The 13739-nt window shown below is 42.7% G+C and overlaps 1 protein-coding gene across 1 annotated transcript in view; it reads left to right on the forward strand.

The window, feature by feature from the left end:
- The window catches only part of phactr3b (phosphatase and actin regulator 3b), a 40485-nt gene that overhangs the window by 23190 nt on the left and 3556 nt on the right, over positions 1 to 13739 (forward strand). Inside the window, exon 9 of the mRNA XM_030052644.1 lies at positions 13609 to 13664. Within this exon, the coding sequence (XP_029908504.1) occupies positions 13609 to 13664 (56 nt within the window). The remainder of the gene's footprint in view (positions 1 to 13608; positions 13665 to 13739) is intronic.

Raw genomic sequence — 13739 nt, forward strand, 5'->3', positions numbered from 1 at the left:
CCGAAGCAGTCCGATAAAACAACACGATTAGATTGCTGCACTATTAAGTCAGACTGTGTTGTTTTGTAACCGTTTCCCATTTTTGCCCTCTAACATATTTCAAGTGTTTCCATGCTTTTGTTAAACAGGCGGTTGTGATAATAGCCCATCAGCAAGTTGCTCATGCTCGGCCGTGTGCTGAGAGCTTTAATTTGAGGTTGAACCCCATTTTGCTGCCAAGTTTGACTGAACCACAACATGGTCTCAGCCCTTACCTCGGTCAAAATGACAAAAATCCTCAACATCTGCCAGTTCATTATTAACTACAAAGACTCCTTACTCAGCGCTGCTCTTCGGCTGTCTCCTGAATTGGGCTTGTTAGAGAAGGCAAAGGCTTTACTGCAGTTTGCTGTATCGCATGATTAAGTCATCATAAGCGCCTCTTAAGCACTTATGATTACAGCATAACTGCAAATATCACAATGCATAACGCAGCATTTAATCTGTCATGAGCAGATTATGAGGCCATCTTAAGTAACATTTTTATTATTGGTGCATTTGTATTTATTATTATTTTAGAACACATAAGCACATAAGAAGGGCATTATAGTGAAAGAAGGCATTGCAATACACTGTAATGCATTATGAATGTGGTGTATACCAATATGAGGTCTTAAAATACATGGGCAGGGTCTTACAAAAAGGGTCTTAAAAGGTATTAAATTTAACTTCAAGTTTCTCACATATACTGTACCTTGTATGATGGGTGCTCTCTATCAGGTGAGCCACCAGTGAGCCCCGTTTGGTTTTCATTTTTTTCTCACCTCTTAAATGAACTAATGTAATGTCTCTATCATTGCGTTACGGTACCTGACACACATTCTCATTACATTGTCGTTGTAATGCGTGTATGATGCACATTCAGTGTCTTATAATGTGTTAAAAAACAAGTCTTGTTGCTTGCTACAGAACAGATTTATGACCTTTAAGGCTTCTGCACTGGCTGGCCTCATGATGTTCGGTAGTTTATTCAAGATTTGTTTATGTGGGAAATTCTTTCCATACACTAGAAGAAAGAGAGTCAGGACGTAAGCTTGCGTTGTCATCAAGCCAGCCTTTTTGGAGGAGCGCTGGCAATGAAGATGAGACTTTGTGTTGGATATTGCACCCAGGGTGATTTTTCCAGGTTTATGGGTACAATATCTGGTCTGGGGTCGGTAAGGCCTCTGTGAAAGCAAGCTCATTTATTTGTCAAAGGTCAAACGAGGCACCAGAGGGGGATAAGTCAGTCTGCCTTTTCATCATCCATGGAGCAGCTCCAGAAAATGATGTAACACTACAGATGGTTTCTTTCTTTGGGTGGTTCATCTTCACACACACTGATTAAACGCTCAAGATCAAATATAGAATCAAACATAGAATACAGGAAAAATCATATTTTGCTTACCTGTAAAGCTTAAAAGATGGATTTACGGCTGTCTTTAAACTGTGACAAGATTACAAAAATAACTTTCTCCTCTCCAAAGTGGTCAGCATTGAATAACATTTAAAATGTTTTGGGTTTCTTTACTCCCTTTGGAGATATTACGTTTCAGTGGTATAAAAAATTGGTTATAGTTTGGTTATAGTTTGGTTATAGTTTGAAGAAAAAGGTAATAAGACAATGTCATGAGCATTAATAATTAGAGATGCTCTCATTCTTACTTGTAACTAAGGCAAACTCCTGGATCGCTGCTTTGATCCCATACATTGTAGATTTAATATTTTGTAGATTCAAACAAAACAAACACAAAACCACATTCGTTTTTTAAGCCCAGAGTAGTTCAGGTAGTTTAAGAATATGTTAGGCATATTACTCAAAAAACTAATATATTTCTAGTAATGTAATACTATATATTCTGGGTAATTCAACTTAAATCTCAATTACCACAATATCTTTGAGCTGATTACCACAATATCTTTCAGCTGATTTTGATGTGATGATGTTGTAGGGAGGACCATAGGTGTTTTCATACATATGTGATATTTACACGTTAGTTGTTTTTGATAAACAGTAGTTTATAGAGGCAAATAATACCAATGTCATGCCTTTATTGTAATGCGGCCTTTAAAACCAGTAAAAGTGCCATGTATTTTCCGATATCCAAAATCCCAGATAATATCTAGTGTTATATCTCAATCTCAATATAATATCAGTATATTCTCCAGCCCTTCTTAAAGCTGTTATGTACTGGAGGCAATAGCAAAAGTAACTTCTTTTGTGGTAAGTAATTGACATACTGTTACTTTCATTGAAATTCTGGATTATCACATTATTTTGCTGCAGTAAGTTTGTGTCAGTGCCCCGCCTGAAATGAAGGGTAAACCTGAGGAGACCAGGCCACTGATGCTGCACTTATCCCAGTTCCTGCTGGGTGTGGTGGCATCGCAGACCCAGGAAAAGAGCAGTTCAAGGCCACTAATTAAGAAAAATGAAGTCACTGAGGCAAGAGGAAGAGCAAGAGGGAAAGTAGAGCCCTGTTCCTATATGACCGCGGTGAGAGGGAGCCGGGGTATCTGTCAGCCAGCTGAAGAACCCTAATTAATTTACAGCTAAGCCTTTGCTCTCCACTTTGTAATTTAACATAATGTTGTGAGACATGAGTACGGCAGGGTGGAGTTGAGGCGTAGTGCTGCTCAGGAGCCTCGTGGAGCCTGGTGTCGTGCTTCTCCACGTGCGCTTCCCTACGATCTCCCTCGCCCAAGGCATTTCACAGCTGCGTGTCAATCTGGATCGCAGGAGTTGCTAAGTGTGTGTGTGTGTGTGATGTATGCGACCTTCTCATAAACCAAGTCAGCTCCAAACACACACCTTTGTCCTCGTGAGCTTCCACGTGTATGTGTGTGTGTCTACCTGGGTTGACAGTACACTGAGCAGCACATTCAGAAAGGAAAACAGTAATAACAGTAGTAATAAAATTGCTAAAAGACACTTGTTTTCTCAATGCATTTTATCTGCAGTCCTCAGAAAACACAGCAGTAACTGAGATAAAGCTACATCAACTCCACGGGCTCTATCAGACAGCTTATGTAAAGTAAAGTCTTGCTCCCTCTTACATAATAGACACAGGAAATGATCAATTTTGTATTATGAAGGTAAATTGCCACACTGGGATGCAGGGTGAAGGTGGGATCGTGTACACAGGCGGTGTCAGTTCAGGACAGGGACCAGAGCAGCAGGTCTGTTCTAACAAAGCTCCCTGCAGGTCGTACAATGTGTTACATCTAGTACATTATTGGTTTGATTTTTTTTTTTTTTTGTGTGTGTGTTCTTTCGCCTGGAGCTTGTTGACTGTGCCAGAATCCACTCAGAGTGGTTTGGGGTTGCATAGCAGAGGCGTAAACTCTTCTCAGGTTGGATAACCTGATAAACCCCTTGAGTTTCAACAAGGTAGTTTAATTATAACACACTGTCCTCAGACTCATAAATGGAAATTAGAGTCAAACACAATTATCCAACAGTTAGATTCGACCGAGTGATTTGATTGGACAAGAGGCTTTCAGTGAGTGCTAATATTCAGTCCAACGGCGCTCAGACATTTTACTATTCTGTGTCACTCCACTTGCTCTGTAAAAAAAACACTATTTATATGAACTGCTGTGATCTACATTATAACTAGTGTTAATGTTGCACCTCGACGTTTCCGAAAACCACCACAAAATTATGAATGATCTATGATCTCTCTTTTTTTTGCCCTCACTGTGGTCCTGCTGCCTCCCAGGCTGTGCTTGTGCTTTGGTTTAGGTTAGGAAGTTTTGCTTTACAGACAACTTTCTAGCCAAAAAAGTAGCAGCAAAAAAGTTGTGTTACTGTGGTGGAAACTTAAGGCAAGCTATGTCACAGAGCAGGAGGACTCAAATGCAAGAGACTATGGATGAGCAGGATTTCGGTTAGGATTTATAATTATTTACCGAAGAGTCAAATGCACAGGAACACAAGGAACTGAGGAAACATGACCAAACACACAATGAACGAGAGGCAATGATGTTACATTGAAAGCCAGTTCCATGGACGGGGGTTTTGAGCCACGTCCCCTACCAGACGCCGTGTTCGCAGGCCGGCTTGCCTAGCACAGGTGCTGGAGCTTGTCGGCTCCGGCTACGTGGCCGACCGCAGGACTGGCTGCTCAGAGTGAGACATCAACAAGAGCTGAGCCAGAGCCATGGACAGCTGAAGCATGCAATTGTTTGAGATGACGGCACCATGTGCTCGGCCGCTCGAGCCTGACAGTGTCTCTGTCCCCGTACTCACCACGTGGTGTGCCAGGGGACATGACTAGTCCCTGCTGGCAGCCTGAACAACAACAACAAAAGCTGATGTGACCCCTGTACCCCATCCTGTCCCTGCTTTCCAAACATCCATTTTGTTGTACTGGTTGTGTACACGCTGAATGAATCATCCTAAATCTATCAGAGTAGTGTTTGTGGAGGTGGCTATAGCACACTGTGTGCTGCCTGAAGAGCTCCTGGCAGACGGTGAGTGTTGTGAAGGACCACAGGCTGTACAGCTGTTTGTACAAAGCTGGAACAGAACGGCCTTCAGCGCTGCAGGAGGACAATCAGCCGTTTCCACCTTGACTCCCGTGCAGAACTGCAGCAGACACACTGTGCAACGTGATGTGAAGTCTTTTGTCTGAGTTACCAACTCCAGGCTGAATGTAGAGTCAACACTGGCGGAAAATGAAGTTCGTTTATGTCAACATGTGAACGTGAATGAATAGTGTTTGTAGTTCCAGAGGCTAAACAAGAACCGGTACCTTTTAGAATACAGTGTAATTCACAGTATATACTTAAACTTGTTTTCCTGACAGCGTAAAGTGATCGATTTCTGATGTCCATGCACTTCAAAATGTAGAATATGCTTATGCAAAGTGACCCTTGGTTTGTGCTGCACTTTACGCGTTCCCCTTGGAATCTTTGCATAAGGCAATGAAAAGTTTTGGTACTCCAAAAGTAACTCGTATTTGTTGTAAATGTACCATTGCCAGTATTGTTGTAGGTGTGCTTCAACAGTGGACATAGCTGGGAGCTAATTTCCCTTTCACTGCATTACAGTGACCTCCCTTGGGTTCTGTAGAGAATCAAAGTGCATGTTCACTTACAAGTGGTACTGGTTTTAATACTTTTGTGGTTTGACCTTGTATTCAAATTTCATTCAGAAAGTGCCCTCTTAAGTTATTTTAAGCCAGTAAGTGAATAATTTTAATTTAAACACATGTACCAAGAAAGGTCCCCTGATATTATTAGCTGACACTCACTAGATGAGCCTCTATTGCATTGTCTAATTTTCTCAAATATTAATTATGGCATGCTTTTTCCCCACAAGGTCTGTGATGCAACAATGCCACTGACATACTGTGTACTGACGCACACAGAATGATATATATTGAAGAACACACGTTGCATTGATTTGCATTATTTAAGCACGCTAGACTGCAGCAGAATGCAGAGCAGTAGGTTGGACTGGGATAGTGGAAGGGAACCCTCTGCTTCTAAATTTAGCTCTCGTCTGCGAAATACTGCAGCACAAGCCATAATCAATGGCGCATCTACGTCACAGCACAGCCTGCCTGCTTTGCACCCGCTCTCCGCAGATGGGGAGATTGCTTTCTCTCTAACCCATTCCCCTCCTACTGAACCGTGCCCATTCCATTCCCCTGCAGGGCTGTTGTTGCAGAGCTGGCCTCGGTTTGCTGCAGTGATCTACATCTCTGCTGCCGCCCTAGCTATTGCCCAAACATGCTCCCTGGTCCAGGCGTCCTGCGCTTGTCGCCTTGGCTGATGGGAACAGGCGATTATGTAACGACAGAAATGAGAGGAACTTCCTTTTTAACGCTGCAGAGACAATGCCGCAGCCTGTCTGATCCCCCGTAAGATCGTGGGAGGGTGTCGACCATGTGAGCTGATGACTTTACTATCAGCAACGCATCAGTGCCTCGAATTTCCCATAAAAATGCTTTGTTGATATTTTTAGAATGCAGGCCTTTTGAATTATTCATGGACAAGCTTGTGCACACACACACACACACACACACACACACACACCCCTCTCCCCCGATGTGATAACCCCCTCCCCTGTCCTCAGTGATCAGGACAGGCTGGAGAGGGGCGAGAGATGAGAGGAGATGAAGCTGGAGGCAGGAATGAAAGAGGTGGATATGAAGATTTTCACAAGGCTTTCTGTTTCAAGCCTTTTCTGTGCAAATTTTAGTTTCTAAACATTTGCCGGCGGCAGAGCTGCTCTGGGGGTAGAAATAATGTCACTGGTTGAGTTAAACCTCCGCAGGCAAAGCCAAAGCATCCAACATTTTCTGAAGGCAAATGAAAAAAGCAAGGGGTAAAAGAGATGCTGCGTTCATTGTGATGACGAATTTGGAATTTACAACTTGTAAATTTCCAATCTTTGACAGCGTTACGGTGTCAACTCTGGAGAATGGATGCAAACATGAAGAAACGGGAAGGAAAACCGAAAGTGTATGCAGCAATATTTACTAAAGTACCAAATAAACAGTGTTGTATTCGATTCATTATTGAATTTATTTGATTTATTCTGTAAACAAGAAAAGGCAGTTTGTCTGCTCGTCACTTGAACTGAAATTAAGAGAAACCGGAGCGCTGAAATGATACCAAGATTTCTACCGACCAGAAACTACCCACACAAGTGAATTAATCTGCAGATCCGTCAAGTTGATGAGTGCCGCGGCCATTAATGAATGAAATAAAGAAACCATCGCCTGTCGTGTATCTTGTTTATATTTTGACCAGACGTCTGTCTTTACCATTCAGCTAACTTGCAAAAAAAAAAACAAACAAAAAAAAAAAAACAGCAAAAAATGTTCCTATTGAAATCAAGCTCAACCACTAAGCTGAGAATTATTTCTGCCTCCTGAAAAAAAAAAAAAAAAAAAAAAAAATCCCACTCTCGACATGCCTCTGAGGAATATTCCTCCAACTAAGACTCCACTCAGCCACTTTTGCTGCTGTGTTGCTCAGTGTAGGGTGACAGGAAAGATGGGAGCGTGAGGAGAGAAAAGTCAGAGGGAGGAAGACATGCAGCAGAGGTAATAATGATGACAGTACATAGTATTTGCCTCACACCACTGAGCCATGGAGCGGGCAATAATTGGATATTTGTGGCGGAAAGAGCCATTTCCGCTGACACCACAACTCAGTGTGTGGAACAGGACGGAGCACACAGCTGCTGTCCAGGACCCTTATAAATAACCCAGCAGCCTATTGGGTTGGCCACACAGCAGCTGAATGCATAAATGGAATATTAGCATGTAGAAATTTAGCAGGAGGTGTGGAGCGTCATGTTGTGTGCTGCCAGTGCTGTGTTTGGGCCAATAAGTCATGGCCTGCCTTGTCCCCTTTTTGTCTAATGCATCTCATCTATTCACTCTCCACTCTGCAGGAGCATGTGTGTATGTGCCCATAGCTTCACACCAAGCCGTACATATGGGCATACACACACATACACATGCATACCAGCTTGTAAAACTAGCAAATAAAAAGCCTATTCAACTACTCTGTTAAGCTTTAAACTGCTGCGCATGCACACTATTACGTGTGTTGTAATGCACACATACTGTACATCCAATACCATAATCCTTCAGAATAAGAGCCTCTCGCACTTTGCTCTGCTGTCGTCAGTGCACATATGCACTTGAATTTGTTGCATTGCACATCCTTTTTACTTGGAAGTCTGTTTGTTGATGTTTGTTGATTTCATGTTTTGGTATAGTATATCTTTTTATTACTTTTATTTTTTATCATATTTAATTTTACATTGACACCTGGACCTGAAAGAGAAATTCCCTGTACAGCTGGTTCTTTGGCGAATAAAGATTCAGATGAATGATTTGACCTCAAATTCTGTTAAAATTTTGTTCGGCCCTGATCCCGTTTTTTAAGTGTATCTACTATGCTTTGAATTTTAGGTTAAATGTTTTGTATTCTGAACTGCGGAGAATTTAGAAGAGACCACTCTCTAAAGAATAAATTACTGCAAAATAAGAGGAAAAAAGAAAAGTCGTGCTCTCGTTCTGATTTTCTCCTCTTTAGCTATTCAGCTTTTTTAGTTCAAAGTGCTCCAAAAGCAAATGTCTCAAAACCAGAAGTAGGTTGGGGTTGCACTGAACACTAAATTGCCTTGAAAGAGCCATCTTTTTAAGTATCACCACAGTATTATTGTCTAGATCCCTTTTTAATCGTGTTCCTTCGAGGTATATTGCCATAAAGCTACATTCAGTGCGGTGGCAGTTTCTAGGCAACCAAGGCTGTTGAATGGTGGCTAGGTGCTCTTCCCTGTGGAACTGCAGAGAAGATTTTCGGTTTCATAATCCATTTCACCCAGGATGAAATATTAATGTATGCTCTCCTCCCTCTTTTTTCCCCCCACCTGCAGGCAGGAAAACTCAGTTAGTCAGGGGATTGCTTTCACAGCATCCAGAAATCCTTAGATGTTGACCCCTTGCTCTGACAGTTCATATGAGGAGAGCACGGTTATGTGCGTTATGACAAAGAGATGCACAAAGAGAGAGGCACGAAATCGAATGCATTTAAAAGGATAAAAAGTTGACAATGTGCATTTGAAGTTCCTTCATTTATGTTTTAGGGGCTTATAACGACGATTTTGCCGATTCTCTTGCGCTGCTTTTATTTTTGTTTCAAAACACTTTCTCTGTCTCGCTTTCTCCAAGTGACAGTGGGTCATGGGTCAGCTTTCTTGGCTGAAGAAAGATTAAAATAATGATGAGGACGTGCACTTTTTGTCTCCGAGGTTCCATGTGAGGAGCCTCGTCTCTGCCGTGCCTCTCCAATTTCTATTTGTGCCTTTAAAGAGAGCGGCATCACAACCGGGCATCAACCCAATTACGGGGACGGAGTTGGCAGACATTGTGAAGCCATTGTAGCTACGTAAGCACCGGATGACACTGCCTGCACATATATGGCATGAAGCAAAATCCTCAAATTACATGCTGTCACCGCCACAGACCATCTATGTCCCGCATGCAGTAATTAGCTGTACATAATTGCTTTTGTTTCTCAGGGTTTAGATGCTAGTACCCTCTAATTGAAGTGTCAAAAGTCCCAGAGCCTTTGCAGCCCACTCAGAGAAAGCATGCGTTTGTTTTTGTTTTCTTCTCCTTTCTAATCTGGAGACGTTACCGGTGACATGAATGGCCACTTTTGTTGCTCATCATCACCACTACATTTCCCAGGCTATGAATAAACAGCGTGGCTTAATCTGGACATTATCCAGCTCCAGCATCGGTCCTGGCCCTCATACTTGACTGTAAGAGCATTCATTATGAAAACAGAATCAGAAATCAATTCATGCTGCTGTGTTGGCTAAAGGGTGTGAACTAACCCTTGCATTAGTAAATCAATGTTTGTTCACCCATTTCCGGACTGACTACTTTAAAAACCCTGAAATAAATGTAAAGAAGTACTGGTGGCTTTGAATCTAAAATGCTGTATTTAGTGGGCACTTGGCATAGCCCACAGGAAGCCCTGCATCAATGCTTTTTAGTGCAGTAAGAAGGAAATTCATTGAATTTGTGCCAGAAGTTTTGTCCTCAGTGTGAAGGTTTATATGTAATGTGCAATAAGGTAAAGCGTTCTAACCTGGAAGTAACTGTTTGAAGTTTCCCCCTCCACACTGTGATGCCAGCAGGCCGTCCAGACCCAGACACGATCCCCCCCATTGATCTGTGGACCTGCACTAAAGGGCACAGCCTTGGAGTCAAACAAGTGGATAGATAAAAGATTGATTTTTGGTTTTCTATTGAGCAGGTTTCGTGTCTGAGTCTTTGAATGCGACCCATTCATCTCTCATCAATAGCACAGCAAGCCTTTGAATAAGGTAAGAGATATTTTTAGTGTACAGGAAGGGCCGTGGACGAGTTTTCGAGCTTTTCAGAGCATAACGTTGTATAATTTTTTGCCTTTTAGTTTTGTGTGGTGGATATGGTGAAGTGGTGTGTGATGCTTGAGATGAATGGCACTGCACCATTTTCTTCAATGAAGCTCCGCTCCACCACGTGCTCCATCTTTCAGATCTGTGGTCTGACAGGGAGAGACATTCAGGTCAAAACTCAAACACACCCAAGTCCCAACATCAGATCTTCACTTTGTTACATAAACACAGAGTTTCCGGTTCTTCGCCATGAAAGAGGGTTCCTTTAATTATTCTTGGCAACCCCCCCGCCCCGAGCCTCAGGCTGTTCTGGGCTGGCGCAGACTATACATCGCACTGTGGCACTTCTGTCCTAAGGCTTTGTCACTGAGGGGAAGGAGCGAAGCATTAGGATACACCTCAGTGGGCAAGGGCAGGCCGTAGTCCGGCCCGTGGCGCCTGACTCATCCCATTCTCCTCCACTTTCACGGGATGACATTCCCATCAGCCCCTGCTCGCATAGCCAGCTCATTGCTTTGACATGCTGGTGAGCTGTCGAACAAATGAGGAACTTTTACCTCTGACCAAGCAGAGTGGGTGAGTACTCATGAAGCACAAATTGCTGAAGGAGGCCATGACTAAAGGCCTGTTAGAACAATTTGGCTAAAGAGCAATGGCCTCCCTGACTCTGACTGTTATGACAGTATGTTTTTATTTTTCGGTCGCTTAATCCCAAGCACCTGAAGTCTTTTAATATATCTTTAGGTGTATCTTTTTCAGGTGTCGGAGTGCTGCTGTAACAGATTTGCTTCAGCCTGTGTGGTGAGGCAAATGCCGTTGACCTTGATGCCATATACTGTACAACCACTCCTACCACACATCCCACTATGGCTCCGCTCCATTTAGCACATTGAGTCCCCTCCGCTTCCAATATTTCCATCTGGGTGCGACTGGTCTTGTTTTGTAAGCCCTCAGTGGTCCCAGTCACAGCTGAGGCCGTCACAGGACAGTTGGCTTCATTTAGATTCTAGGTGCCAATCCAACCCCGCTTTATTGTCAGGACTGGGGCCAATTTTTATGGGCTGAAAGAAAAAAAGTTCTGCGTTATTTTACGTCAATAGACAAGCATTACAGTCTGAGCAAGCCGATTTAAGAAATGAAACTGTCGTTACTATCAGTGCTAACAACAGAAAGTATTATTTATGCTGGATTTTTTAAAAAACAGTTTCAAAAGTGGAAACTGTAATAAAGTCACCGGTGCATTTGAGTGCAGGGCATTAGGCTTTGGACTTTTATATGTAGTACTTTAATTTAGTTTTGGAGTTTTTGCGTGTGAGTTTATAAAATGTACCTTTCCATAATCCACAAACAAGAATTGAATAGAAACAAAATATCTGTCTGGAGAACAGTTCTGAGCGTTTTATATAATTTTATGTGACGCTATTTTTGTGAGCCTAAGCTCCTCAGATTGGACTCGTCATTCCCTCACTCTAAAGCCTAGATGGCAAAATCACAGTCGCTTTTATTATATAAACTCGACATTGAAAAGGCAGTTGCAGTGGACAGTAATTAAGGGACAATTTAGCCGTCGGAAGATGACACCAGCTTGTCGTGGTCTGACCCGGGAGTCGGGACTGTGTGAAGCACCTGTCCACCTCTATAATTTGGGGGTTAAGGTCATTCTGCTCAGAGGACAGTGTGTTCACAGTGTAGATGAAAATGTAATGTCCCTTTCCCAGACAGTTTTTTTTTTTTTTTTTTTTTTTTTTTTAAATAACAAGACGAGCATCTGAGCACACGGAGAGAGGCAGATGTGATAGTGCTCAATTTCTGGCTTCCTTGTCTTGCGCAGTTTGTCTTAAGTCTCTGCTGTTGCTGTGAATCATGATTGTACCTCTCAGCATTAAAAGCGTGACTGCATTAAACTGTGGCTCTATCAGGCTGATTAGGAAAGTGGCTTTTATGAGTCCCCTACCCTTGTCTGGAGTGAGTCATGACTGATTTTTTTATTTTTTTTTTTATTTATTTTTTATTTTCACTTATTCATAGAAGGTTTTCTGTGCGTGTACTGTTGATATCTGCATCACGTTTGTGCAGTTTAACTCGTTCACAGTTCACATTCACAGATACATGAACCAGTGACATTTCAGACACATGGTAACCTCTCCAGCCAGCAGGCATGATGTTCCTTGGCTTTATCTGTGTGACCTGGATGAAAAGGGAAGGGGGTGGGGGGATACGTGGCGGGAAAAAAAAACACACATCTACTTTTAAAAAACTGTATGGGAATGGTCTATTTCCCACGATAGGAGAGGAGTGTGTTGTCGTAACTCAGTGCTGTGGCTTGACAGCTGCGAGGTAAATGTAGAGCCGGGGCCAGTTAGTAACGTCGGGGGCAGGGGAGGGGGATTTATCTTGGGAAGTCATTTGTGGAATCTCAAAATTCAGGTGATGCAGAATGCTGGGAATTCGCGCCATCTCGATCTGGTTCACCTTTTTTTGCCAATCCATTTTACTTCAGTTCAGCCTCCAGCTTGATTATATCATGTTTCAAATTCCTCACATTTCACCAGTTAAATCAAAAGAGCACTTTAGGGCATTGAATAGCGGGATGATACTGCACCTGTTTGTTTCCGTCTTATCTCAGTGTCCACATGACTGCAGTTATACCACAGTGGGAGATTTGATGAATTTCAGCACTAGTACAGAAGGGCCATTAAATATTTATCTGTCCTACTGATAAACCATTCAGCTGGCATTATAACCTGATAAGCCTGTTGGCACAAAATACTCCAATTCTTGCCTCACTACTGTTTGCCCATCACTGTGTTTCAATCAAGCCTAAAATCATTTTCACATCAGGTATACGTTACAGTGATTAAATACAAATGTAGGAACATTGCAAAACATAAAAAGAATCGGCTATACTCTAAGAAATCCATCCTCATCTACATCAGGTTAACCTCATGTACATTATGACTTCACAGAATAAAAACTAATATAATGAAACTAATATAATAAAAAGGTGGATAAAAAAAAACTCTCATGTGCAAATAAATAAGTGGGTTAAGTTGGATTTGCCCTCCTCTACATTCCTGGTTACACTCCATTCATTCTCAAACTGCAGCAGGGTTTTTGAGGCATGTCCAGAGTGAGTGTGTGTCTGTGTGTGTGTGTGTGTGCGCGCGTGCATGGGGGAATCTCCTTCTCAGTCCCACCCCTTTCACACTGTGCATGTGGTAAAAGGGAGGCAGTCTGTGTGCCGCACCACTCCACTCTCATCAGACCACGGAGCGCTCAGCATCACCGCTTCCACTGCGCCGGGATAAGAATAATAATAATAATCCGGAGCTTCCACAGCTCCTGGCATCAAGGGAGGAAAACTCTTTCCTTTATCGAAGAGACTCTGACGCGTGATCTGCTTCGCGCACCTTGACTTTTATCCCGATGTGGAGCTTTTTTCGACTTTGTTATAACACTAAAACATGTCGGTTTTTGGACTCGAGATGGAGCGCGGAGTCTGCCTGTAGGATGTGGAGATCTTGGTCCTCTACACACGCACTCAGGCATCCAGAGTGCTGCTAGTAAAAGACTGAGAAAGACTTTGTGTCTAAGGACAAAAGAAAAAAGAAACAAGAAAAAGGTTGGATCGCAATGGTCCAGAACGTAATTTTGGTGTTTTTCCGTAGGAGACTGAGCCAGAGGCCGGCGGTGGAGGAGCTGGAGAGCCGGAACATCTTGAAACGTAAGTGGCCACCAGCGGATCAAACAGCCCCAAATGTGTGGAAAAAATGTAATCCAATGACTTTTGCACCACACG

This window comes from Myripristis murdjan, chromosome 5 (genome assembly GCF_902150065.1).
Source record: "Myripristis murdjan chromosome 5, fMyrMur1.1, whole genome shotgun sequence".
Lineage (NCBI taxonomy): Eukaryota > Metazoa > Chordata > Actinopteri > Holocentriformes > Holocentridae > Myripristis > Myripristis murdjan.